We start from the raw sequence: 27,822 nt of genomic DNA on the forward strand, positions 1-27,822 counted from the left end.
TAATTTTTAATCCAATTGGTTTGCAGCTACAAACAAGAGTTGACACATCAAGTAACCGCCTTTTAAATGCTTCCCTATTTCACAGGTATGCTCCAGAATCACTGACAGAGAGCAAGTTTTCTGTGGCCTCAGATGTTTGGAGCTTTGGAGTGGTTCTATATGAACTTTTCACCTATATTGAGAAGAGTAAAAGTCCACCAGCGGTCAGTATGTTTTTATTTACTTTCAACTTTTTTTTTTAACATCAGAAAAGCTTTTGCCAAACAATAATAGTAAGCTTAAAGCTCATCTAGCCTCTTCTTGCTTATTTGTAATACAGCATCCAACAAAATAACCCTAAACTTATTGATTAAATTAACTTGAATTTTTAAAAAGAAGAGGGGTAGAGTACTATCCTATATAATAAAAGCCTAGGGGGCATCGCACGATGTCACAAGATGGTCGCCACAAGATGGCCGACAGGGGAGGGCAGTTGTGGGCGATCAGGCCAGCAGGGGAGGGCAGTTGTGGGGAACCAGGCCTGCAGGGGAGAACAGTTGGGGGCGAGATCAGGCTGGCAAGGGAGGGCAGTTGGGGGCCATTAGGCCAGAGGGGAGGGCAGTTGGGGGTGAGATCAGGCCAGCAGGGGAGGGCAGTTGGGGGTGACCAGGCCTGCAGGGCAGGGCAGTTGGGGGCAATCAGGCCGGCAGGGGAAGGCAGTTGGGGGTGATCGGACTGGCAGGGGAGGTTAGTTGGGGGCGATCGGGCCAGCAGGGGAGGGCAGTTGGGGGCGATTGGGCTAGAAGGAGAGGGCACTTGGAGGTGATCAGGCTGGCAGGGGAGCAATTAGGCGTCAAGCAGGCCGGCAGGGGAGCAGTTAGGTGGTGATCAGGCTGACAGGCAGAGCGGTTAGGGGCAATCAGGCAGGAAGGCAGGCAAGTGGTTAGGAGCCAGCAGTCCTGGATTGTGAGGGTGATGTCCGACTGCCAGTAGTTGGACATCCCCCAAGGCGTCCCAGATTGGAGAGGGTGCAGGCTGGGCTGAGGGACACCCCCCCTCCCGTGCACGAATTTCGTGCAGTGGGTCTCTAGTTTACTATATTCTCTTAATATTATTCTTAATACATCCAATAAACTCATTCATTCTAGGAATTATTGCAAAAGTTAAACTTTTAAAGTAGTTTTTTTCTGATCATTATAGAATTTTTTTTAATATTGAAAAGTATGAAAAAAATCCTCTCCAATTCAACTACTCAGAGGTAACTATTTTAGTACTGTGGTATGTTTTCTTCCTGGCTTCTTTTAAGTTTATATGTAAAAGTGAAACTGTATTAAAATAATTTTTTTATAAAATAAAGGTTATACTATACAGCTTGCTACCTTGTTTTTTTAATTAAGTATTAGAGCATGGATATTTTCCTTTATTAGTAACTATTTACTGAAAATATGGCTTCTAACTTTTGGATAGCATTTCATAATAAGGATGTAATTTCTAAACAATTATTTTCCATTTTCAGTCTTTTATGTAACACCTCAATGAACATAGTGAACATCCTTATACATAAATATTTGTTTCTCTGTGGTTGTCACCTTAGAATAAAAGTTTAATAATAGATGAAAAGTTATGAACTCTTTTAAAGGTTCTTGAGTTTTTCAAAATGCTTTCCAGAAAAGCTATATCAGATTATATTCTCAATAGCAGTGCACAGGGTATGTGCATTTCATCATTTGACAGTATCCACTATTATGTTTCTATGCAGCTTTGCCAAATTGGTAGGAGAGAAGTTGCATCCATTTGATCTGAAATTGCATTTCTCCTATTAGTGTGACTGAACACATACTTATTGGGTATTTGGTGTACATATGTGTGTGCATTGTCTCTTTATGTGCTTTGCCCATTTTTATTTTAGTAATTTTTCTTACCAGTTTATAAGAGCTCTCTATATTTCAATAAAGGATGTGCTGTAAATATTTTCCTAGCTTACAAATCAGATTTTTATGAATTTTTAACACTTGAACATATTTTTCTCTCCATGTACTTTTACTTAAACATTCATTCTGCACTCTTTTTATTATGCCCTCTTTTACACTCAAGTTTTTATTTGAGCTGAAATGTAATGTAATGTGACATGTTAAAACAATAGCCACCAAAAAATGTAAATATAGTTTTAGTTCACTTGTTTTGGGCCCTTCTCAGGGAATTTGTGTTGAGTATATTACATTTATAGAAATGGCATTATAGAGGTTCCACATGTAACAATCCTGTCTGAAGTATTCCTGAAAAGGAAGTTTTAAAATAGTTTGACTTTTAAAAATATTTTTCATTGATTTTTTTAGAGAGAGAGGAAGGGAGAGGGATAGAGAGGTAGAAACATTGATGGGAGAGGAACATCATCAATCATTTGCCTCCTGCATGCCCCCTCTGGGGACCACGCCTGCAACCTGGGCATGTGCCCTGACCAGGAATCGAACCAGCAACCTCTTGGTTCCTGGGTTGATGCTCAACCACTGAGTCACACCAACCAAGCAAAATAGTCTGTTTTTAAAATGTTTCAAACATATAAGAAAGCATACATATACAGAATTGTTCCCATTTATTGGAAGAAGTTGAGAAAGATTTCTGCTTCAAATTAAATGTACCCCAAAAATCTCACTGAAATGTGGGTTTATGTTTCAGGAATTCATGCGTATGATTGGCAACGACAAACAAGGACAGATGATTGTGTTTCATTTGATAGAACTCTTGAAGAATAATGGAAGATTACCAAGACCAGATGGATGCCCAGATGAGGTCACAAATTTATTTATTTTTTCTATCCATAGTAATCATACAATTTCTTGCTCTTTTAGAACAAGGACTTCAGGTCACTTGATCAAATTTGATTGATGAGCTTTTAAATAAATAGCATCCTATATAATAATCCTATATAATAAAAGGGTAATATGCAAATAGACCAAATGGCAGAAAAACTGAACAACCAATCAAAGAGTAATATGCTAATGATGCTCAACTGTTCGCTATGACATGCACTGACCACCAGGGGGCAGACGCTATGACCGGTAGGTTAGCTTGCTGCTAGGGTCTGGCCGATTAGGACTGAGCAAGATGGGCCAAACATGCCCTGGAGCCCTCCTGCAGTCCCTCCCTGGCCTGATCGTGCACCGGTGGGGTCCCTCAGCCTGGCTTATGCCCTCTTGCAATCTGGAACCCCATGGGGGATGTCGGAGAGCTGGTTTCAGCCCAATCCTGCAGGCCACTCCCCTTGGAGGGCACCAGACGCAGGGCTCATGGCTGGCAAGTGCCGCTGCAGCAGCACGAGCCTCTCCCGATTGGGACTGATTGGGTGCGAGTCTGTGGCAGGCACAGTGGGGCTGGGATGAGCACGAGCCGCAGGTAGGAGCTGCAGGCGGCGTTGGACTGCGGGTTTCGGCCCAACCCCTGCAGGCGATCCAGAGGGACCCCACCTATGCACGAATTCATGCACTGGGTCTCTAGTCCTATATAATAAAGAGGTAATATGCAAATTAACTCTCACACCCTTACAAGATGGCTGCCTACAACCAGGCTGGCAGGGGGATTAGTGAGGGACGATCAAATGACTAGCAGGCTGCGTGGGGTGACCAGGCCAGCAGGGGGGTTAATGAGGGACGACCAAACGACTGAACAGCAGGCTGCGTGGGGCAACCAGGCCAGCAGGGGGGCAGTTGGGGGTGACCAGGCTGGCGGGGGGGGGGAGTTAGGGGTGATCCAGCTGGCACGCAGAGGCAGTGAGGGGCAATCAGACCAGCGGGGGGAGGGGCAGTTAGGGGCAACCAGGCAGGCAGGCAGGTGAGCAATTAGGAGCCAACGGTCCAGGATTGTGAAAGGAATGTCCGACTGCCAGTTTAGGCCTGATCCCTGGAATCGGGCCTAAACCCGCAGTCGGACATCCCCCAAGGGGTCCCAGATTGGAGAGGGTACAGGCTGGGCTGAGGGGACCCCCACATCGTGCACGAATTTCATGCACCGGGCCTCTAGTAATCATATAACTGTGGATCTAGGCACAGATACCTATATGGAAGAATTAAGTGGGAGTTCTGAATTCATGTCTTCTGCCAATTAAAAAAATAACACTTTGTGTTCATTGTAATTCTGGTTTATTTTCTCTTTTACAGATCTATGTGATCATGACAGAATGCTGGAATAATAATGTAAATCAACGTCCATCTTTCAGAAACCTAGCTCTTCGAGTTGATCAAATAAGGGACAACATAGCTGGATGAACGAAATGAACTTCACTCTGAGACCAAAATAAAGTTAGAGAACAAAGTTTTGTATTTCACATTGCTGTGGACTATTACTACATATATCATTGTTATGTATATCATGATGCTAGCCACAAGGATGTGGAAATATCTGCTCAAAACTTTCAAAGTACAGTGGGGCCTGACTTACGAGTTTAATTCGTTCTATGATGGAGCTCGTAACTCAAATTACTCGTATGTCAAATCATTTTGACGTTCGCTGCGCCAACTAGCGGTGGGGTATCTGAAGCTGGCTCGTAACCTGAATTTTAGCTCACAACTCAAAGCAAAAAATCGGCCGAGAGACGGCTCATATCTCAAAAAACTCGTTAGTCGGGACACTTGTAAGTCAAGGCCCCACTGTATAGTGAGTTTTTCTTTATGGGGACACCAGTAAAAGAAATGGATGAAAAGTTCTTAGTAAAGAATTTTGTAAAAACTTTCATGAACTTAGTCACTTAACATCACTTTTCTTTGGCAAAAGAAAAAAAATAGATGTTTTTTAATTCAGAATTTTGAGAGATGAAAAAATTGTAATATAAATTTTACAATGTTAAAGAAGCACAGAATACATATGTACAGTTTTTACCACAGTGACTGTATAATACCTTGGCATCTTGTGTGATCTTTTACACAAGGGCTGGTTCATTAATGGTGTTTTCTAATTTTTCCATAGTTGATCTAAAATAACTTCACTATACAAACAAATTAAGATGCTCAAATAATTGAGTAAGCACTTTTGTGTTCTTGTTCATCTATATCACTGGCCAGCAATATAAGCAGGTGTATACTTTTTGCTTATCATTCTATGTACTGTAAATATTTTTCAAAGAAAAGGGAACAAATGTTTAGTTTTATTTGTATAGGGATTTCCCTAACTATAAAGAATACATTTTGAAATGGAACAAGTTTACAAAGCTGTAACACAATCTATTTTCTTATTTGTCTCTCTTGTATCTATTTGTGATGAGTATGTTGTTATTTTTTTTTAAATAGATCTCTAAATTTTTCTAAGACTGGTAAATAGTTTTCTTTTAAAATTTTGAGATTACAAATGCAGGATTATTGTCATCCCTTGAGCTATTGGCTGTCAGTATGATTCTTCAATCCTTGGGACCTATCATCATGCATTAAATTTAACCTATGAAGATTCATAGTATGGGGTAGGGATGTTTTTTTAAGACTGTATTTTAGGGGTTTCAGAAATCTCTTGTAGTCTCAGAATAAATTTTCTCTTAGAAAATTTAGAAAGTCTTATATTCAAAGGAGAAATGAGAGGAAATTGGTAAAAAAGTATGCTTGTTATTTTATTCCAGAATGCCAGTAGAAAATTCATAATATTCCTCTAAGAAAAATGAGAGTATACTTATTTTCAGTGAAGTATAATGGGTTGTTCATTGTCATCATTTGTTTTAGTGCTACTCCATTTTATACACCGTACATAATATGAGGCGGTATTTATTGTTATTTATAAAAAGTTTAAAATAGTTAGTATTTGGGTTAAAAAGAAAATAATTTCTTACTCTAGTTTCAGTGGTATGTGCTATTTTTTTAAACAGACTTTTAATTATTTTTCTGATTATTTTTTGGAGCTAGTTTTAAAGTGCAAATTCTGTAAGAAAGAATTCTTCACATGTAGAGTTTGAGATTCTTTTGGTTAGAAGGAAGGAAAGAGGAGAAATTCTCTTTACATGATCTTTGAAATATTTTAGTGGTTGCCGAATGAAAAAAATCATTTAAAATTTTAAAAGGTTTCTAGTAGATATTTTGATGAAAGTTGAATATAATTTTTATTTAATTTGTAAAGACTCTTCAAGATCTGTAAATACAGTGCAATTAAAGATCTCCATTTTCCTACTTTTCAAGTCAAAAGTATGATGATGTGCTTGATTTCAGATTTTTGTATTAAAACTTAAGTTCTGAAAGGTAGAATTTTAAAGGTCTAAAACATTTTGTTTTTATTTATTTTATTATTATTATTATTTTCTATTGATTTCAGAGAGGAAGGGAGAGGGAGAGGGAGAGGGAGAGAGCGATGGAAGGATCAATGAGAGAGAATCATTGATCAGCTGCCTCCTGCATGTCCCCTACTGGTGATCAAGTCCGCAATCCTGGGCATGTGCCCCTGACTGGAATCGAACCCAGGATGCTTCAGTCCACAGGACGGTGCTCTATCCACTGAACCAAACCAGAGAGGGCCATTTTGTTTGTTTTTAAAAACAAGGATGTTAACTAAATTTTTTAAAATGTTTTTTTAATGTTTCAGTTTTTAGTTGTAGAGAAGAAATACTTTATAAGCATTTTTAAGTATTTAGAGTTGATGACTACTTTATTGTAAAATGTTAAGTTTTCAAGAGAATTATTATTCATTAAGGATTAGTAGTGTTTTAAATTTTGATTTTGACTATACATGAAAAGAAATTGAACCTGTAGCTGTTTAGTTGTTTCTGCACAAGAAATAGGTAATTACTTGTTCTAGTTAATGCCAAAATGTTTCTTCAAGTTAATATTCTTCAGAAATGAGGATAAAGATTTTTTAGAATTCTGTAATTCTGTAAATATTCTGGTATAGTAAATTATACAGTCTTTATATAAATAATTCCTTATATCCATGGCTACCTGCTTTGGGAAACAGTCACTTTTTTATGTTATTTATACATGCGCTGCCAGTACACTGTAATTTGCTGTGAAGGAGTGCTTTCTTACAACCCAAGACTTCTGCTATAAAGTCAAGTGAAATTTTTGTCACAACTATAACTTCTGATATTTCAACTTTATTTAAACAATTTTATTATGGAGTAGACATTAGAAAATACCCATAGTTCTATACCTGGGAGCCATTCTCCATGGGGTGGTGTTATATGGCCAGTTTATGAAGATGTGTTATTTTTTTCATTGTGCCTTTAGCATGTTCCCAAAAATTGAAATATTGATGTAATAAATATCCAGAAGTTATTTTCTTTTTTATTGTCTTTTAAATACCCCCACCAAGGAAGTGGGGGTATACACATTGGTTTAGGGATGTGCAGAGAAAGCCTTTTATAACAGTAAACTTACCTTTAGATTTTTTTTTTAAAGAAATGCTTCCTAAGATTATACTGCATTTTCTTATGAACATTACTGTATCCACTGTAGTTCTTGTATTTAAATGATTTCTAATGAAAGTTTCTCTAGTTTTCCAGTATTACTTACTAAAGCTCTTTCACTTTGCTATCCTATATAATAAAACCCTAATATGCAAATCGACTGAACAACCTGTCGATATGACCAGCACTGACTACCAGGGGGCAGACGCTCAATGCAGGAGCTGCCCCCTGGTGGTCAGTGCACTCCCACAGAGGGAGTGCTGCTCAGCCAGAAGCTGGGCTCCCAGCTGGCGAGCACAGCGGCAGTATCAAGAGCCTCTCCCACTTCCATTGCAGGTGGGTGGTAAGGAGTGAGGGGTCCCAGTCTGCGAGAGGGCGCAGGCCGGGCTGAGGGACAACCCTCCCCCCCGTGCATGAATTTCGTGCACCAGGCCTCTAGTATCAGAATAAATAATAAGAAGAGTAAGGATGCCAGTAGGATTACCCAAGCAAAAGACTAGATTATATGAAATAAGCTTCATTTTATTTAAGAAAAACATCTGAGTATGAATATCAGAAATTTTATGTTTTCTCCCAGGTTTGTGTTGGTTGTAATTAATTTCAAGGTAACTAGATGCTAAGTGTTTCATGATGCTGATAGTAATATTAGAGAGATTTCAGAATGACACTGAGAGAAGAGAATTTAAAAATTTTCACATTAGTCAAATTTATAGTCAAGCCTTTAACTTTTCATATGAATCAAATTTCATATGAGTAAAATGTGCATTATATACCTAATTATTAAAATACTTAATGTTTTTACTTTCTTGCAATATGTCGTTTTTTTTAGGTTAAGAGATTAATTTATATTGTGCTTCTGCCAGATAGCATTGCTTAATTGGTGCAGGCCCTAAATATGGTTCATTCTTTTTCAGTCTTACAAATGTATAAAGAAAAGCCTTGTCTCCAGTGAAACACCAATCTTTATTAATACGGTTTTAAAACTTGTTAATGATTTGCTTTGTGTGTTGGTCTCAGCCTATCAGTAACTAACGTTGTGCTTAGACTGGTCCCATGGTTCTTATTATGATTGCCATTTAGCAATAACCATCATTGTTGGGATGGAAGGATGGGAGAGGGAGAGGGGTGGGAGAAAGAGGAGCGAGGCAGAGAGGGAACATGCATTGGCCTGAGGCTTTCAAGTGTTGGGGCTCGAGCTTTCATGGGCTCATGGGCCCACTCTAAGACATAAGAGCAGGAATTTAAAGCATGGGAAGAAAAGAAAATAAGTGGCCCAAATGCTCATTTATTGAAATTAACCAAGATCTTTAAAGCAAAAGAGCCTTGGTGGAGACAGGCCATAGTACTGTGGCTGCAGTGTGTTTATTGGAGATAATCTTCTTTGAAGTGGATGTCTCAGCAAGCAAAGCTTGAGTCATACATTTAAAAGGAGAAAACTCAACTGTCAGGGCTTATACTATATAAACATTCCATTATAAGGTCTTTCTATGCATAGCAATTGTTTAACATCTTATTTTTGAACATAACTATAACGAATTTATAAAACAAGAGGGTTAAAAGATCTCAGAATCCTTGTTCCAATTGTCCATATTCTTAGGTTTTGTGAATAGTTTTGTTTTTAATAACTGTAGTAGGAAGCACTCCTATAAATGATACTTATCAGGGTCAAGTAAGTCAGCTTTGAGTAGTGTGAATAGACAGAAACATAGATTTTAGATCTGACTTGATAAATAACATTAATAGTGCAGGATGGTAAGGAAAAGATTGTGTTCAAACAAACAAGCAAACAAAAGAACTTTCACAGCCAAAAGCTTTAAGGGTTTATTGAACCCTAGCCAGAAAAGGACCAGATCCTGAGGCAGAAGTCTAGACCACATCAGCAGAACTACATAGAAAAGATACACATGTCTGCCATTATGGCGTTGACGGGCACTTTTATACATTATGTTTTGAAGAAGAAAGATGTTTTGGAAGAATTTACATTGGTTACAGATAACAGGTGTGGGAAAAGGTGATGTAGAGGCAGTTTTATGGTAGGTGCCCAGTTGGTAGGAAGAAATATTTAGTACTATTTGATTGATTATGGGCAGCAGTTCTGAAAGTTCATGCATATATGCAGGATGTGGTGGTGTGTAGTGGTTGGCTAATAAACTCATGAAGGTTGATTTAAAGTTCCAACATGCATTCAGGAGTGTGAGTAGACTTTTGTTAGTTGGCCCACAACTGTGTTAACTTAAAAAGGGACCTGGCCAATGTGGTTCTGTTGGAGTGTCGTCCCGTGCACCAAAAGAAGGCTGTGGGTTTGATTCCCAGTTGGGGTACATATTTAGGTTACAGGTTCGATTCTCACTTGGGGTGTGTGGGAAGCAGCTGATCCATGTTTCTTGCATCAATGTTTCTCTCTCTCTCTCTCTCAATCAATCAAATTAAAATTAAAAAGCCTTTCAAAGTGAGAGGTAACAAGTATTTCTTTAAAATCAGTAAAAATGGGCATTTGGGATGCACTGATTCAGGTAGAAGCCCAAATAGTGTTTCAGTTAGGAGACAAAGCAGTGAGTATTCATGAGAAAGAGAAGGAGGACGATCACATTAATAGAAGGAAGGCATTTCTACTGGTGCATATAATAATGATACTAATTTTAAACAGTGTTTTAAATTTAATTTGGAGTTTGTGGTCAGTCCATTAGTCATAAGAACTGCTTTCTTGTTATCTTTGTAAAGATTCTTTGGGACACAATGTTTGCCTAATCCCAGTCTAAAGGTTTTTTTGCCTTATTTTAACATTCCAAAGATTTGAGGCAGTTCTTCTGGCAGAGCAGCTCCATATTAAAGTGGCTCTGTTTATATTATTGTTTACATTTTCCTGCTTTTCAAGATTTTTTCTTGAAAGCATTGCTGATCAATTATTGGAAAGCAGTACTGATCAGTTATGAAAGCATCCTTCATCCTCCATTGTCAGGTGGCTCATTTTGTTGTCATCCCATTGTTAGTCCCTCACAGCTGGGGAGGCTCATTCCTGGGATATTATATAGAAGGGAAAGTGGTTTTTTAGCAGCCTTCAGCCACATTTGAGCAACAAGAGTGCCAGGATAGGAAAGGCTTTTAGCGTCATGTTTTTTTTAGATATCTTCTATGGTTTCTTCAGATTTTTCATATTAAGTCTCATAGGCCTGAATGATCATCTTAAAATGTTGAGCAACTAGTATTAGAGTGGTGTCTTTATAACACTAAGCTATGCAAAACAAAGATGACAGCAAAGATTTTTATAATAACAAAATGCCAAGTTCATTTTAAAAAATAGATCTGTTCCAGAAGGCTATATCTGAAGATATTAAAGAACCATGAGGTGTAAGTCAGCACTATGCAGCACCTACTTGAGTGTTTATATTATTGTTTACAGCTGTTAGTGTAGATAGCTAGATATTAAGGAAGCAAAGGGAAGCAGACATTATTAAGCATGATCAAATGGGAAGCATGACCCTGCTTACTTCACCAGGAAGTTGTAGCTTCACACCACCACCGCCCACCCTCAGGGAACCACCGGTCTGTTCCCCACAGATCACTGGAGGAAGAGATAAAACACTAAAGAGGGAGGTAAGCACATGTGCAGTCGAAGTCCAAATGGCCCAGGGGAAGGCGCTTCTATGAGGCATGCATAGTAGGAGCCAAAATAGCAACCATAGCCTGCCAATCTAACCTGGGGAAAGAAAGAAAGGATTGGTTGGGAGGTGGACCCATCAGAAGCTCGAGAAAGTTTGGGAAGTTGATTGGTTATTTCAGAAAAGCTCCTGGTCCAAGACTGAGATAATATAACCCCAGGGAGCAGAGTTCTTTCTCTCAGTGACCTGCGCTGGCCCCATTTGTTACTCCCCGTAGTAACCATGTGGGTTTAGCAGTCCCACCTGGGGCCTGTAGCAAACTGCATGGGCTCCAAAGGACTAAGCTTTAATATGAAACAGAACTCTGGACACTGGCCTTTGTTTTGGCCTTGATGAAGACAAATTTGGACTTTTTCTATGGCAGGAGGGAAAAGTTCCCATTGGAAACCCAGGGCAGCCTTCTATTTCCACCCAAATAAATTTTACCACCAGCCTTTCAGGAGACCCATTTATTTCCAAAACTATTACAGAGGAAGAAATTTCCAAAAGTTGATAGAACTGTAAAGAACCGTCTATTGCCCAGCCGGCGTGGCTCAATGGTTGAACGTTGACCTATGAACCAGGAGGTCATGGTTCGATTCCCAGTCAGGACACATGCCCGGGTTGTGGGTTTGAGTCCCAGTGTGGGGTGTGCAGGAGGCAGCCAATTCATGATTCTTTCTCATCGATGTTTTTCTCTCTCCCTCTCTCTTCCTCTCTGAAATAGATATATATGTGTGTGTGTGTGTGTATGTGTGTGTGTATGTATATATATATATTGATATATATATATCCCAGTCTGTTTCCTAAAAATGATTTAGACATCTAAGACCCAAGGAACAATGAATATGGTGCTGGGAAAAGGGAATTTCTAAAGTTTTTTTCAGATCTGATATTAATTTCACATTTAATGGGAATTTTCCTAACTTTTTTAATGTCTCTTATTTTAGGATTACTAAAATAACTGTGAAAGTTTAGAGTATTGAGTTAGAGCATAACTCAATCAAATGCCAAAAATTCTTTGGCTCTAGTAATTACCTAGGTCATTTTCTTTCTTTTTTTTTTAAGATGAGTGAACGCCAATATTTCTTTTTAAAAAAAAAAAGTTTTTATTGATTTTAGAGAGAGTACGGGAGAGGAAGAGAGAGACAGAAACATTGATGAGAGAGAAATATCAATTGGCTGCTCCTGCACACACCCTACTGGGGATCAAGCCTGCAACTCAGGCATGTGCCCTATCCAGGAATCGGACCAGTGACCTGGTGCATGGGATGACACTCAACCAACTGAACCACACCGGCAAGGCCCTAGGTCATTTTCTTTTAGCTCCAACTCATCTACTTAATGGCCATATTTTTAGTAGAGTTCTTTCTTCTTTCTAAAATAAAAAAAAAAAGACTGTATATGTGAGAGTTTATTTCTGAGCTCTTCATTTTTTCCATTAGTCTATATGTTTGCCAATACCATACTGTTTTGATCACTGTAGCTTTGGTAGTAAGTTTTAAAATCAGGAAGTGTGACACTTTCCACTTCGTTGTAGTTTAAAAAAACAAAAAACTTTTGGTTATTTGGTGTCTCTTGAGATTCCATATGAATTTTAAGATGGGTTTTTCTACTTCCACAAAAAGTGTCATTGGGATTTTGATAGGGATTGCATTAAATCTTTAGTACACTTTGGGTAGAAGTAATGTCCCTCTTTTGTGGATTATCTCATTTTATCCATACAACTATGAGGTAGGTGCCATTTTTTCCCTCATTTTAAATGTGTGCAGACTGAAGTTAAGCAAGATAAGATAAATTCCCAAATCCTACATGTACAAAGAATGGATGCTGAAATTGCTGACATTTTAATTTAGGCAGTCTGGTTCCAATACCAGAGTTCATGTCACTTCATCATGCTGCCTTTAACAGTTTTGGCAGCACACATATAAAGTAGCAATAAAGTAGATAAACTCTAGGTACATTTCCCAGGTAGCAAGATGACAAAATCATTTTAGTTCCCAGTATAAATAAGTATTTTTTAGTTGGATAACTAACTATAACCTGTCCTATAAACGAAATAGTTAAAGTGCACAACAATTTGGTTAAATGTAGAAAGTAAGTCTTTGTGAAAGGAGCAATGTAAGGATGAGGAAAGTTGAAAGTAAATGAACTCCCCGGCCAATGCTTCTCAGTGGTTGAGCATCAACCCATGTACCAAGAGATCACCAGTTCAATTCCAGGTCAGGGCACATGCCCAGGTTGTGGGCTTCATCCCGAGTAGGGGGCATGCAGGAGGCAGCAGATTAATGTTGATGCTTCTCTCACATCGATGTTTCTATCCTCTCTCCCTCTCCCTTCCTCTCTCTAAAAATCAATAAAAACATATATTATAAAAAGTAAATGAACTTTTATTAGCTTTAAATAATAACTATTATTTAAATTGAATACTCTCAAGTATAGACATATATATGGTCTTTTAAGGAACTAAATCATGTTTTCCATAGTCACCATAATATTTGCTACATGAAGTAGGATTAATGGGGTGCAAGAAGAGGATCAGAGGTTTAGTTGAAATCATTTTATAGCTAAGTCCAAAGAAGTTACCTTAACTCTCCTACATCACAGATCTGAATTAAGAATAAAGCCAGGCTAAAGCCCAGCTCTTCTGACTCTGATAAATGCTGTATATACTAAAACATGCTAAATTACCCTATTTTTTGAAGAAATGAGCCTAGGTTGTAAACAAACCATAAACTTTACTTATTTAACTTTTTAAAAAAATCTATTTTATTGATTTTTTTACAGAGAGGAAGGGAGAGGGATAGAGAGTTAGAAACATCGATGAGAGAGAAACATCAATCAGCTGCCTCCTGCACACTCCCTACTGGGTGTGTGCCCGCAACCAAGGTACATGCCCTTGACCAGAATCGAACCTGGGACCCTTGAGTCTGCAGGCCGACACTCTATCCACTGAGCCAAACCGGTTAGGGCTATTTAACCTTTTAACAAATCTTTTTTGAGAGCCTACAGTGAACAAGGCACTATGCTAAGTACTGTTAGTAAACAAAAATGTTTAGATCCTCAAGGGATTTTTAGTTGAGAAAGGAGTAGGATATATCTTTAGAAAGCATTACAAAGATAACTTGCAAATATCTAGGGAAAAAAACAACATGAAGAAGTAGCACATCTCTAAAAGGAAGTTACTTCTGATGAATTGGCAGTAGAGGAAATCAGTGGTAGGTAAAACTGAAGCAGTATCAGTTATGCATATAATACAGCAAATATGTATTTAATATATTGGAATCAGGTAAATAACCTTGGAAGTGTAAACCTAGAACCAAGGTTGCAAAATTATTTTGTATGATGGTGAATGACTCAGAGAATTATGCCAAGTACAGTCATACATAACTATTATTTACAGCTGTCAGTTCAGAACTTGTAGGCAGAACACATTGTATTTTTCTCCACAAAATAGCCTCCCTTCCTAATGTACTTAGTCATCATAATGACACCATAATTCTCTTGTCATCATAGATGAGAATCCTTGAATAAAACCATTTGATTCTTGTTTTTATTTCTTGTACTCTTTCCAATCTTCCTCCTCACTGCATCAATCTCATTTTTTGCACTCCCTTATAATTTCATGTCTGTTCTATTGTAATAACTTAATTACTCTTTCTACATTTTCACATTAGTCCTACACATCATTGTCAGGCCATTATTCCCATAGTATAGTACAGTTTTAACCATGTCACTCTTCTGCTCATAAGCTTTTCAACTCACCCCATTTCCTGCAGAATAAAGTTCAACACTCCAGAGTGTCACCGAGGCAGAGCCAGATTTCAACATCAGAAGAGTCTGGGTTAGGGCCTGCTGTGTTGATTGAACAACAGGAAGAAAGTACTTTTTAAAGATACCATCATTTGACTAACTTTTCCACCTGTCTCCTTGTATTCCTTTCATATGCCTTTAACTAGCATCCTTTTATTATATTAACAACTGTTATGCCAATATATTTTAAGTTATTGAAAAAGTACCACTTTTCAAGAGAATTATGCTCAGGAGGGTTAACTTCGTCTGCTTCCCTTTGTAAATGAGGATTCTATCATTTGAAGACCTTCAAAACATGTCCCAAACTGCTTTCCCTAGATTTTTCTCCCACTATTCATCAATAATAACTTTCCAATCCAGCTAGACTAGTTTACTCACCATTTTCTGAAAGTATCTTGTAGCTTGGAACTAGAGAGGTGGCGATAGAAATGGAAAGAAGTAGAAAAGTATGCTACTGATAAATTGGATGGGAGGGATTAGAAAAAAGAAACAAATCAAGCATGTCTCTTAGGTTTTGGTTTGAGCGAATACCATCCATCTAGTTGCTGTGAGGGAGGTGGGGGGTTTAGAAGAATTCCATCTTGAACATGTTAAATTTGAGATGCCTATTGGATATCCAAGTAGAAATGTCCATAGGTAGTCATTTAAAATAATGGATATAGTTAAGGTAATATAAGAAAGTGTTGTTAGAAAAAGGAAGCAAGTAAAGGATCAGAACCTGAGACAATCGATTGAGGATGAGGAAACAAAGAATGGTCAGTGAAGTGAGAGAGTGTGGTTTCATGAAAGCAAGAGAACAATGTGCTTTAAGTAGAAGAAAGTGGTCAACTCTGTTGAATGTATTTACTGAAGGACCAAGTAATAGGAGCATTGTGAACTGATGGGTAAGTTCAAGGGATAAGCTTCCAGACTCTATCAGGTTGAAGAAGTTATGAGGTTGGTAAAGAAGTGGAGACAGTAAATGTAGACAACTGTTTTGAGAAGTTTTGCCCTGAAGGAAAGCAGGAAAATAAGGTGAAACTTCATGTGGGTGTGAAGTTTTTTAGTTGGGAGATCTTAAACCACTTTTATATGGAGATGCTTGAGTCATAGAGAAAGAGAGTGACTGATGATATTGGGGAGAGAATTATAAAAGGAGTGAAATTTTGAATGCAATCCAGAGCACAAGAGAAAAATATCTCTTTAATAGATCACGGACACTTTTACAACTAGGAGGAAGATGGTAAAATGGAGTAAATACAGGTAGGTTTATAGATTTGGTGGTAGAAGCATGAGAGCGTTTTTCTCTGATTAACTCTACTTTCTCGCTGAAATTTGAAGTCAAATTGCCATCTAAGAATGGTAATCTGATGGTATGCCTATGTCTGATTTGATTATTCTTTCCTTAAAGATTAAGCTGAAGCGTCTGCTTCTGGCCACATGGAGTAACTTGAACCAGGTTTGCCCTTTCTCTGTAAGGAAGTGGAGAACGAAACAAAACACCTAAATTCAGATATTGGATAACAGACACAACTGTGCTTCCCCAAGAGAAGGGAAACGAGGTGAGTCTTATAATGGTTCCAATAGAAGCTATCTGAACTGAAGCACAAAGAGAAAATACAATCAAGCAAACAAAAACCAGACTATCACTGACCTGGGGGATACTATCAGGCAGTATAATCTGTGTAATGGAGCTCCAGAATAAACAGGAGAATTTAAAATTTTGAAGAAAGAGTGAAATTTTTCTAAATTCCAAATAATAAACACACAAATTCAAGAAGATCGTGAGCCCTAAGTAGAAGGAACACAAGTCACACCAAGGTGCATTAAAAACTATTAACTTGGAATTATACAAAATATCCAAAATAAAAATACCCTTCAAAGTAAAGACTTTTATATAAAATACTAGTGACCCAGTGCATGAATTTCGTTCATGGGGTGGGGGCGTCCCTCAGCCCAGCCTGCACTCTCTCCAATCAGACATCCCTCTCACAATCTGGGACTGCTGGCTCCTAACCGCTCACCTGCCTGCCTGCCTGCCTGATCGTCCCTAACTGCCTCTGCCTGCCTGCCTGATTGTCCCTAACCCCTCTGCCTGCCTGCCTGATCACCCCTAACTTCTCTGCCTGCCTGCCTGATCACCCCTAACTGCCTCTGCCTGCCTGCCTGATCACCCCTAACTGCCTCTGTCTACCTGCCTGGTTGCCCCTAACCTCTCTTCCTGCCTGCCTGATCGCCCCTGTCTCTGCCTGCCTATTGATGGGCACTTAAGTTGCTTCTGTATCTTGGCTATTGTAAGTAATGCAGAAATGAACATGGGTGTGTATATATTCTTTAAAATTTGTATTTTGGGTTTCTTTGGATAAATTCCGAGAAGTGGAATCACTGGGTTATAAGGTAGTTTCATTTTTAGTTTTTTGAGGAAACTCCATACTGTTTCTAAGTGGCTGCACTGATCTGCATTCTCACCAACAGTGCACAAGGGTTCCCTTTTCTCCACATCCTCTCCAACACTTGTTTGTTGATTTATTGATGATAGCCATTCTGACAGTTGTGAGTTGATATCTCATTTTGATTTTGATTTTCATTTTTCTGACAATTAGTGATATTGAGCAACCTTTCCTATGTCTATTGGTCATTATATGTCTTCCTTGGAGAAGTGTCTATTCAGGTCTTCTGACCACTTTATAATTGGGTTGTTTTTCTGGTGTTAGTTGTCTGAGTTCTTGTAATTTTGAATATTAATCCCTTATCAGATGTATCATTGACAAATATGTTCTCTCATTCAATAGATTATCTCTTCATTTTGATGGGTTTCCTTTGTTGTGCAAAAACTTTTTAGTTGATTTAATTCCATTTGTTTATTTTTTCCCTTGCCTGAGAAGATATATTAGAAAAAATGTTGAGAAATGTCAGAGATTATACTGCCTATGTTTTTTTCTAGGATTTTCATGATTTCAATCTGACATTTAAGTCTTTAATCCATTTTGAGTTTATTCTTTTATATAAATTGATCTAGTTTCTTTCTTTTTTTTTTTTTTTTTTTTGCTAGTATCTGTTTCTTTTTCCCAGCACCATTTATTGAATAGACTGTCTTTATCCCATTGTATGTTCTTGCCCCCTTTGTCAAATATTAATTGGCCATAAAGGTATGGATTTATTTCTGGGTTCTCTATTCTGTTCCATTGATCTATATGTCTGTTTTTATGCCAGTACCATGCTGTTTTGATTACTTTGGACTTCTAATATAATTTGGTATCAGCTAGTGTGATACCTCCAACTTTGTTCTTCTTTCTCAATATTGCTGATGTTATTTGGGCTTTTTGTGTGGTCCCATATACATTTTTGGATTATTTGTTCTAGTTCTGTGAAAAACAGCATTGGCATTTTGATAAGAATTACGCTGAATCTATAGGTTGCTGTGGGTAGTGTGGACATTTTAATGATGTTAATTCTACCTATCAACACAGTATATGCTTCCACTTATTTGTATTTTCTTCAGTTTTTTTTCTTTAGTGCCTTATAATTTTCTGAGTATAGGTCTTTTACATCATTGGTTAAATTTATTCTGAGGTAGTATTTTTTATGGAATTATAAATGAAATTTTTAAAGTTTCCCTTTCTGATAGTTCATTAATGGTATATAAAATGCAACTGATTTCTGAGTATTAATTTTATATCCTGCTGCTTTCCGGAATTCATTTACCAACTCTAATAATTTTTTAATGGAATCTTTAGGGTTATTTATATACAGTATTATGTTATCTGCAAATAATGAGAGTTTTATTTCTTCCTTTCCAATTTGGATGCCTTTTATTTCTGTTTTGTTTTTGTGTTTTTTGTTTGTTTGTTTGTTTGTTTTTGTTTTGTCTGCTGTGGCTAGGACTTCCAGTACTATGTTAAATAAGAGTGGTGATAGTGAACATCCTGTCTTGTTCCTTATCTTAAGAGAAATGCTTTTAGTTTTCCCCTTTGAGTATATTTAGCAGTGGGTTTGTCATATATGCCATCATCATTCTTGGTATCCCCTATGAGTGATAGCATCTCATCATTGCAGATCATAGAGATAATGAGCCTCAAGACTATCATAAAACAAAATGCTTGTAGCACAAGATCAACAACTGTTTTAAACAGCTAAGAGAACAATCAAGGCCAGCTCTACAATCACCAAATCTGGGCAGATTGCGGGTGAAGTACTTAAGGAATTAATGGGAGAAAATTACATTGTTAAATCTATATATTCACCTTGAAAAAGTAACCTGAAGCCAGGAACAAGAAATGCTTTGAAATGATTACAAAGATATTTGTTAAGATCCACTCATTTATAGCATGTCTCATAAAGACACAGGGAATATTTCTTTTTTCTAAGACTGGGGATTATCAGAACAGATCAGAGAATTAAGAGAGGTAATAGAACTATCTCTGACAAACTTAGAATTATTCCAGTGTAGGAATAATACTTCTAAAAGGTTGTTATCATGTGGACCACCAGTTATAGGAAAAACACTAATAAAAAGAGCTATTGTTATCCAACTAGACTGCAATTTATTTCTTTTTTAAAATATATTTTTATTTATTTCAGAGAGGGAGACGAAGAGAGAGATAGAAACATCAATGGTGAGAATCATTGATTGACTGCCTCCTGCACATCCACACTGGGGATCAAGCCCACAACCCAGGCATATGCTCTGACCAGGAATTGAACCATGACCTCTTGGTTCATAGGTCAATGCTCAACCACTGAACCATGTCAGCCAGGCTGGACTGCAATTTCTTAAACGTTGTTTCTAGTTCTATTGCAGACAAGTGCAAGGGGGAAAGTGCTTATTTGATTAGAGAAATATTTAATTATAAAGGGATCATCAGCCATGCATAATTTTTTATGGATAAATCAATGCCATTGATGATGTTGGTTTTTTGATAGTACTTCAGCTGATAGATTCAGAGGACTTTAACAGAGTTACTAAATGAAATAGATGATATAATACTGTGCATAAAGTTAAAATTACAGCTACAAACAAGTACAGTGGATTCTATTTTGCTATCTCCAGGTAAATAAGAAAAAATTATTTATATGCAAGATTAGATATATTGACAATCCATGGAGATACCATTACAAAGCATAATATAATAAATTATTAGTAGCAAATATGATGTTTCCAGATAGCTTTAATGGAGCAGACCTGAGAAATGTTTGCCCTGCAGAAGGTATATTTACAATGCATGATAATTATGAGTTTGTCGTGTAGAAAGGCTTCAGGAAAGCAATAAGAAGTGGCTGATTTTAAGGAGCCAGTGTCTAAATAGGATTACAGAGTTTTGATGGCTACACGACAGACACTGACTTAATGTAAAAATTAGTTAAGTAAAATGTACACAATGGCAATAATCTCATTAAAAGTGCATGAATAAAAAGATAATGATTTAAAACAAAAATAATAAAAATGTATTATGTGGTTTATAATATAAGTGGAAATAGAAGATCTAGCACAAATAGCAGAAAAGATAGAAGGGAGAATTGAACTATACTGTTGAAGAGGTCTTAAAATGCATGTGAAGAGATATGGACTGCAAACAAGCAAACCATTAGTAATCATTTGGAGTTTCCATTTATGATGAAAATTCATTTACCATCCTTGCCCTAAACCAATTCAAAACTTCTGAGTTACCGTCAGAGGCTTTATCATTCAAGTCCACTCAAGAAAACAGAAACCAAGCCAGAAAAGATTGTCACATTAACTATATCAGTACCTTCCAAACAAAGACAGAGTATCTTGGAGATTTTACAACCGAAAGAGATGAACTTTTTTTTTTTAGTCCTCAATTGAAACTAAAAAGATTTTTTACCAATTACTGTAATAAAACTCAAGGAATTAAAAGTGTACCCACTATTATAGGAGTGGTAGTTGGTTAGTTATCTTTAAGTTAGTGGCACAAATGTATTAGAATACTGGAGTGAGCCATATAGTCATGGGCCTCAATATGTATGTCATACAGATGAATGCAGAACACTCCACAATCCATTTAAATGCAGCTTAACTGGCTAGGATGCGGAGAAAAAGGAACCCTCCTGCACTGCTGGTGGGAATGCAGACTGGTGCAGCCACTGTGGAGAACAGTATGGAGTTTCCTCAAAAAACTAAAAAACAGAACTCCTATTTGACCCAGTGATCCCACTTCTAGGAATATATCCCAAGAAACTAGAAACACTACTTAGAAAGGATATATGCACCCCTATATTCATAGCAGCAGAATTTACAATAGCTAAGATTTGGAAACAGCCTAAGTACCCATCAGCAGATGAGTGGATTAGAAAACTGCGGTACATCTACGCAATGGAATACTACACTGATGTAAAAAAGAAGGAACTCCTAACATTTGTAACAGCATGGATGGACCTGGAGAGCATCATGCTAAGCAAAATCAGTAGGAGAAAAATATCACATGATCTCACTCATTTGTGGAATATAATGAACAACATAACCTGATGAACAAAAACAGATCCAGGGACAGAGAAGCATCAATCAGACCGTCAAACCTCAGAGAGAAGGCAGGGGAGGGTGGGGGGAAGGGGAAGAGATCAACCAAAGGACTTGTATGCATGCATATAAGCATAACCAATGGACATAGACACTAGGGGGGTGAGGGCATGAGGGGAGGGTGGGGGGCAATGGGGAGATAAGGACACATATGTAATGCCTTAATAAAGAAAAAAATTTTTTAAAAAGATGAACAAGTGATCCCACTTCTAGGAGTTCTTAGATGTCTACATGGATCATGCCATTTCCAATAACATCTTCAATTACAAAAACAATGAAAAGTAGAGGTCAAAAAAGAAAATACTGATTCCTATTATCACCATAAAGTATTGTCAGGTGCTTGCAAGTACACTTAGGTGTTCACAGCAGACAACCTACAAGGACAATTATAAAAATAAAAAATAAATAAAAGTAAAATAAACATATTAAGCTTTTATTAAGTTAGTATTCCTATGATGGTTAGTACATCTTAGTCACAACTGAGACTCCTCTTTCTTTAAGATTTTATAATCAATATATGGAAGGCATGCAATAATAAGTTCTTCTTCTGTACATCCTCTAAGACAACACTTTTCTGAATATCCTCTGCGTACCCTTTGGGGATGATTCCCCCAAAACAATTTCCTTAAGGTTTTAATTTTGTTTGTATTTTGCTTCTGAAATTCTACAATCTCATGAACATACGAACTGATATCTTGTGATGAGGCAAGTTCTCTTGTCTTATTAGGTAGCAAGTTGGCCTTGTTATACTGATACTCAGGAGGTGACTGTATCTCCAAATTGTTTGTTGCTTCTTCCTGAGAGGCAGTAGAAGAGACTGTTGAGAGATAAGAAAAATTCTACTTTATTAAAATCATCCTCTAGCTGTAAATTTAATCATAATACTGGAATACTAACGTCAGTAAATTATTAAAAAAACCCACAAGTAATCACATTTTAAACAATAAAATGTTTATTCAGAAGTAATATATATTTTTAAATAAAATACTTGTAGGCAGTGTTTACCTATAAAAAGGCTTAGAAATCTTTGTACATTTTTATGCAAAAACATTTTTTGAGATATTCACATGCCATAAAATTCAGCATTTTAAAGCATACATTCAGTGATTTTTTAGTGTATTCACGAGATTGTACAACCATCACCATTATGTAATTGCAGAACATTTCTATCACCCCAAAAGAAATCCCATCAGTGGTTTCTCCCATTTCCCACATCCTTCAGTCCCTGGAAACTAATCTGTTTCTATGGATTTTCCTGTTATGAAAATGAAATCATACCACATACGGCCTTTTGTGTCAGGTTTCTTTCACTTAGCATAATGTTTTCAAAGTTCATCCTTGTATGTATATATACATACTGTATAATTTACTTATGTTTATTATCTATCTATACTATTCTACTAGCTTCATGAGGACAGGAGCCTTTCCTTCTTCCTGAGTGAAACTGTTCATTCACCTTTATATACCTACTGGTTGGCCAGTGCACAGATTCGTGCATATTGAAAGGAAATTAATTAGAAGAAATATTTTAATATCACTATTCACCCTTTCTCTATAATAGAAGTGTCAAAACCAAATTCATGGTTGACAATGACAGATCAAAACACACATGTGTGATTGGCGCCAGCGAGAGCTTTATATGTATTGCCCATGCGCGAGTCAACTTAGCCTTTTATAGAAACAGAATAAACTTGCTTAATTAGACCTGCTTTCTGATTTAGCTAATTTTTTTCCAGCCCAGTGAAGCACCCCAACTTCTCTTTCAGGTAATTGTCAGCAACACACCAGTAAATATCAACACGAAGCAGATTATTATTGTAGATCATGCAGGGAGAACAAAGGATAAAATATTTAACTGCAGCAGTGTTTGACTATATTTTGTGCAGTGAGAAAACCTGAAGTCATTTTCAAGTTCCACCATTTCTTACTTCTTTTCAGTCAGGTCAAGTTTCTAAACTTTCTAAATCTCCGTTTTTCCTAGCTAATGAAAAGAAAATAGGGTCCCACCTAGTCTCCTATCGACCTACTCCAAGACTTCTATGAGGATCAAATGATATGAAGCATGGGAAAATGTTTCACAGACATTTGGTTAAAGTGTAAATGTTTCCACCTGACTATAAAGCAAGTCGTGTTCCTGGGCTGAAGAAACTCCAAGGAGGCTAGTGGCTAGAGAGAGGAAGCCAGGCATTGCTACGTGATGTCATTACCCACCACCCACAGCTACTGTTTCGGGGCTGGCCATGGGGTCTCGGCAGTGTTTGGCTGTGATTTGGTGGGCTGTCACTCTGGGGTGGTGGCGAGGTCTGTGTCCCACTTGGGGGAAGCTGAGTGTTGCTTTGTCAGCCAGGTCTGCACTGCCGTTTCTCTGTAAATGGCAAGTATGCATTACAGCAGCTCCTGCATTGAGCGTCTGCCCCCGGGTGGTCAGTGCATGTCATAGTGACCCCTTGGACAGAGGGAAGGACACTTAGCATATTAGCTTTTTATTTATATAGAATATAGATTTTCAAGAAAAATACCTAGCCTATAAGAGGCACTCAAATGTTGTTGAATTAATATAGAGAGGGGGCCTGCATGCCCAGTTTTGATAATGATATCTAACAAGCAAACAAAAATAAAGAATACATGAATGAATATGAAGATAGGGGAATATGGTCAATACTAGAGGCCTGGTGCATGAAATTCGTGCACTGGTGGGATCCCTAGGCCTTGCTGGCAATCAGGGCCGATCGTGGCCTTCTGGCTGCCAGCTGGGGCCTCCCTTCCCAGGCTGCTGGCCGGGGCCTTCCTTTGTCCCGTGCCTCCCCCTGGTGGTCAGCGCACGTCATAGCAAGTGATTGAATTCTTGGTCTCCCAGTTGAACTCCCGAGGAGACACTTTGCACATTAGCCTTTTATATATATAGATAACTGGAACAGGTGTTATGGATTATGAAAAGCTGGTGATGAAACATTAATGGTTTCTCCTACACTAAGAAATGGGAGGCACAATATACTCAGCCAGAATTTAGAAATATCATGAAGCCACATTTTGGGGTAGGTCTTGGAGACATGGCCATACATGCAGGATCCATAACAAAAAGTACACAATATCAGATTTAAGTTATGTATGAGTAGCTTTGAAATAAATTTTTTTTTAATATCAGTGTACCAAACTATCTTTTCCAGTGTTGGAGGTAAACAGATCATCAGAAAGTTAAAATGAAAAAAAAAAAAAAAAAAAATGAAAAAAAAAAATAAATAAAAAAAAATAAAAAAAAAAGAAAGTTAAAATGCTAGATGACTTCATTTATATATGGAATCTAAAAAACAAAATAAGCAAGCAAGCAGAACAGAAACACACTCATAAAGAGTGTGTTTAGATAGTTGCTAGATGGGAGAGGGGTTGGGAAGATGAATGAAAAAGGGGAAGAGATTTATTTTATTTGTAAAAAATATATTTTTATTGATTTCAGAGAGGAAGGGAGGTGTAGAGAGAGATAGAAACATCAATGATGAATCATTGACTGACTGCCTCCTGCACACCCCTCACTGAGGATTGAGCCTGCAACCTGGGTATCTGCCCTGACTGGGAATTGAACCATGACCTCTGGATTCATATGTTGATGCTCACCACTGAGCCACGCTGCCCGGCGACTTTTTATTTTTAATTAAGAAAATTGTCTCCATAGCATGCTTTGTCAAGAAAAGGGATTCCAAGCTCTTTTAAAATAACAAACTCGAGCTTGGATATCTGAAAGTAAAATTTTGACTGTAATATAGGTAGTGAAAGCACAGTATTAGATGTGAGAGAAATGTCCACCCAACATGATGTAGAAAGTGAAGGTCCTCCTTGCATGTCTGGGAGAAAAGAATAAGGAATAGGTAGAGAGGTGTACTAGGCCCATGTTACTCAAAAAGCATCATCCAACCAACAGCATCAACATCACCTGGGAGCTTGTAACATTGTAGATTCTCTAGTCCCACCCAGACCTACTGAATCAGAGTCTGTATAGTAGCAGCATCCACCAGGTGATTCATATGCACTTTAAAGTGTGAAAATCACTAAATTAATGTACAAGTGGAAGATTTCAGGGAGACACTTCTTCCTTTATAAGAGCGGGATAAAGTGACTTTATGTGTAGGTAGGTTTGATGGTAGAAAATGGTCAAGATTCAGTCTGATGGTTTCCATGGTGTCTGTCTTTAAAAGTTTCATTCCCATGGCAGCACTAATATTGTAAGTTTCACTCATTCATTCCTTCATTAAAAAATAAGTTAATGAGTGCCTACAATGAGACAGGCACTTTTTTACTTTGTTTCAGTCATCTACATTAAGGTCTCTCTTTTTCTTTTCTTTCTTTTTTTTTTTTTGACATGATAGTCCTTAATTTCAGAAATCTTGACTTTTGCAAAATTTGCGCAAATACATGTAATTACCTTAAAAAGACAATAATTTTGATCAGACTATGCTATGGACCGCCTATAAATAAAATTCATCTTCTTTTTGAAAAAACGGTAAACCATAAGGGGCTTAATATGTGTTAGTCACAAAAATGTAAAAGAAAAAAAAAACATAGTTGGAAGATAACAATAGCTCTGGAACAAGAATATTCTTCGTAAAAGCTGCCTAACAGCATTCAGGATGACTTCAACACACATTCAGCACAGACAACGCGCCAGGCCCTCTGCTCGGCACGTCAAGTGAAAACAGCCTGAGACGGCCGCTACCCCATGGGTGGGCACCAGAGGCTGGACTCACAGGAGTGGGGCTCCTGCGGCCGCACAGACACGGTGCTTCGAAGGACCCTGAATTTTGTTTAATGCTCAACTGTCGCAGTCTTGAAATTCTCAATAACTTGATCTTTGAACTTTTAAGTGAAGTCTGGTGGGACACGGCCGTGTGTGAGCAAAGGAGATAGGCACAAGAAAAGGGGATGCGGGGTGGCGAGCTTTATATTTTAGCAACCTCCGTGGTCCTTTCCTGCTTCTTGCACTTGGGCCAGGCCAATCATGAAGCCAGCCGAAGGCGAGTTCGATAGAGCCGAGTGTTACTCCTGTGCCAGACGGAGAGTGGAGGAGCCACGGGAAGGTCAGTGGCGGCCCACGGTGGGGAAATGATACCCAGGTTAGCCTTTGCAGGACAAATGGAGTTTGCCAGGTGACAAGGATACTCCGGAAAGGGAAAGCTAGCGGAGAGCAGCATGTGTGGACTGACATATGTACACTTATTTCCCCTCAGTTAAAAAAAAAAGCTTCTGCCCTAACCCGTTTGGCTCAGTGGATAGAGCGTGGCCTGCGGACTGAAAGGTCCCAGGTTCGATTCTGGTCAAGGGCATGTATCTTGGTTGCGGGCACATCCCCAGTAGGAGGTGTGCAGGAGGCAGCTGATCGGTGTTTCTAATTTTCTATCCCTCTCCCTTCCTCTCTGTAAAAAATCAATTAAAAAAATATATTTTAAAAAAAGCTTCTTAGAGGTTTTGTATATCTACAATACCCCGGCTTATAATTTTCGTTTTCAAATCTACCTGTGTACTAGGCACACATTCCACTTCTTGGGGAAGGTCGCCATGTGGCCGAGCAGATTCAGGGATAAGAAATATACAGAGAGTCCAACACGCCTTTGGTTTAGAGACGTTTACCTGCGTCTGTGCCTCTCCCCCGGGCCTGGAAAGCGTTTGGGGAGCTTTTCGCCCGACCAGGGAGGAAGCTTTCCACCTTCTCCATGGCTTGGGGAGCCAGCTGCTTTCTGAAGGGGGTGTTCTCCATGAAGTGGCTCCAGTCGGCATCTCCACAGAGTTTCACGATGCCTCTCAGGAGGTGCCTGCCGCACAGCTTTCGGGCTCTGCTCGCGTAGCTTTGCTCTTGGGAGAACCGAACCAGCAGGAGCCCGAGCCACAGTGGGCACAGGTGGAGGAGCACAGACATCCCTCACACCGCCCCCTCCCCCGAGATAGGCCAGCCACGCGCATGCGCTAACCGCCTCATGGCCCTGCGCCTGCGCCTGCGCCTGCGCCTGCGCCTGCGCCAGAGCTGGGCACGTGCACACGCATGCGCGCACACCCGTAGGTCTACTGAGCACGTGCGGACCTCGGGGACGTCGACAGGAGGTGGCGCAAGATGGTGGCTGGGCCTGGGCTTCCCGTGCTCCCCCTGGCTCTCAGGCGCTGGTAAGTAACATGGTTGCTTTTCTTTTTCTTGCCTCCCTCACTAGGGAGACGAATCAAATGAAACACGGGCCCCAGTTAACGGGAAAAAAGCCACAAACGATGTGTTGTTCCTTCCCGGTTAGCCTTTTTTTGCGTGGTTGTTAGTGGGGCGTCACTTCCTCAGGGAAGGCGCTCCTTTCCTTCAGGGTGTTTACCTCAGGAGGTTGGTTCTCGATGGCGTGCTTGCGCAGTTACTTCTTCCTCTGCACCCCCAGCTCCAGGAAGGCAGGGCCTGTGTCTGCTGTCCTTGTCCCTTGTGCCTCGGGGCCTGACGCGTAGTTGGAAGTGAAATATGTTGAAACGTAATGCGTGCGAACGTA

At 38.7% G+C, this 27,822-nt stretch overlaps 2 protein-coding genes across 4 annotated transcripts in view; one reads left to right on the forward strand and one right to left on the reverse strand.

The window, feature by feature from the left end:
• Positions 1-16,576, forward strand: part of JAK2 (Janus kinase 2) — a 111,616-nt gene extending 95,040 nt beyond the window's left edge. For 2 of the 3 annotated variants that reach the window (XM_070431599.1, XM_070431601.1), the window contains 3 exons: positions 86-203; positions 2,656-2,769; positions 4,134-4,300. In XM_070431599.1, coding sequence (XP_070287700.1) covers positions 86-203; positions 2,656-2,769; positions 4,134-4,241 — 340 coding nt within the window. In that variant the 3' untranslated portion in view covers positions 4,242-4,300. Of the gene's footprint in view, positions 1-85; positions 204-2,655; positions 2,770-4,133; positions 4,301-16,189 lie in introns of those variants that run through there. The other variant, XM_070431600.1, reaches the window with a different exon arrangement.
• A 5,213-nt stretch (positions 16,577-21,789) lies between these two features.
• On the reverse strand, positions 21,790-27,221 carry INSL6 (insulin like 6). The gene is made up of 2 exons (XM_070430165.1): positions 26,936-27,221; positions 21,790-22,133 (listed from the first exon to the last, which is right to left on the reverse strand). The coding sequence occupies exons 1-2, from the start codon at positions 27,219-27,221 to the stop codon at positions 21,790-21,792; spliced, it is 630 nt and encodes a 209-aa protein (XP_070286266.1).
• Positions 27,222-27,822: the final 601 nt, after the last annotated feature.

Source organism: Myotis yumanensis, unplaced genomic scaffold (genome assembly GCF_028538775.1).
Source record: "Myotis yumanensis isolate MYYU_CA2020_CCGP unplaced genomic scaffold, mMyoYum1.0.hap1 SCAF_12, whole genome shotgun sequence".
Lineage (NCBI taxonomy): Eukaryota > Metazoa > Chordata > Mammalia > Chiroptera > Vespertilionidae > Myotis > Myotis yumanensis.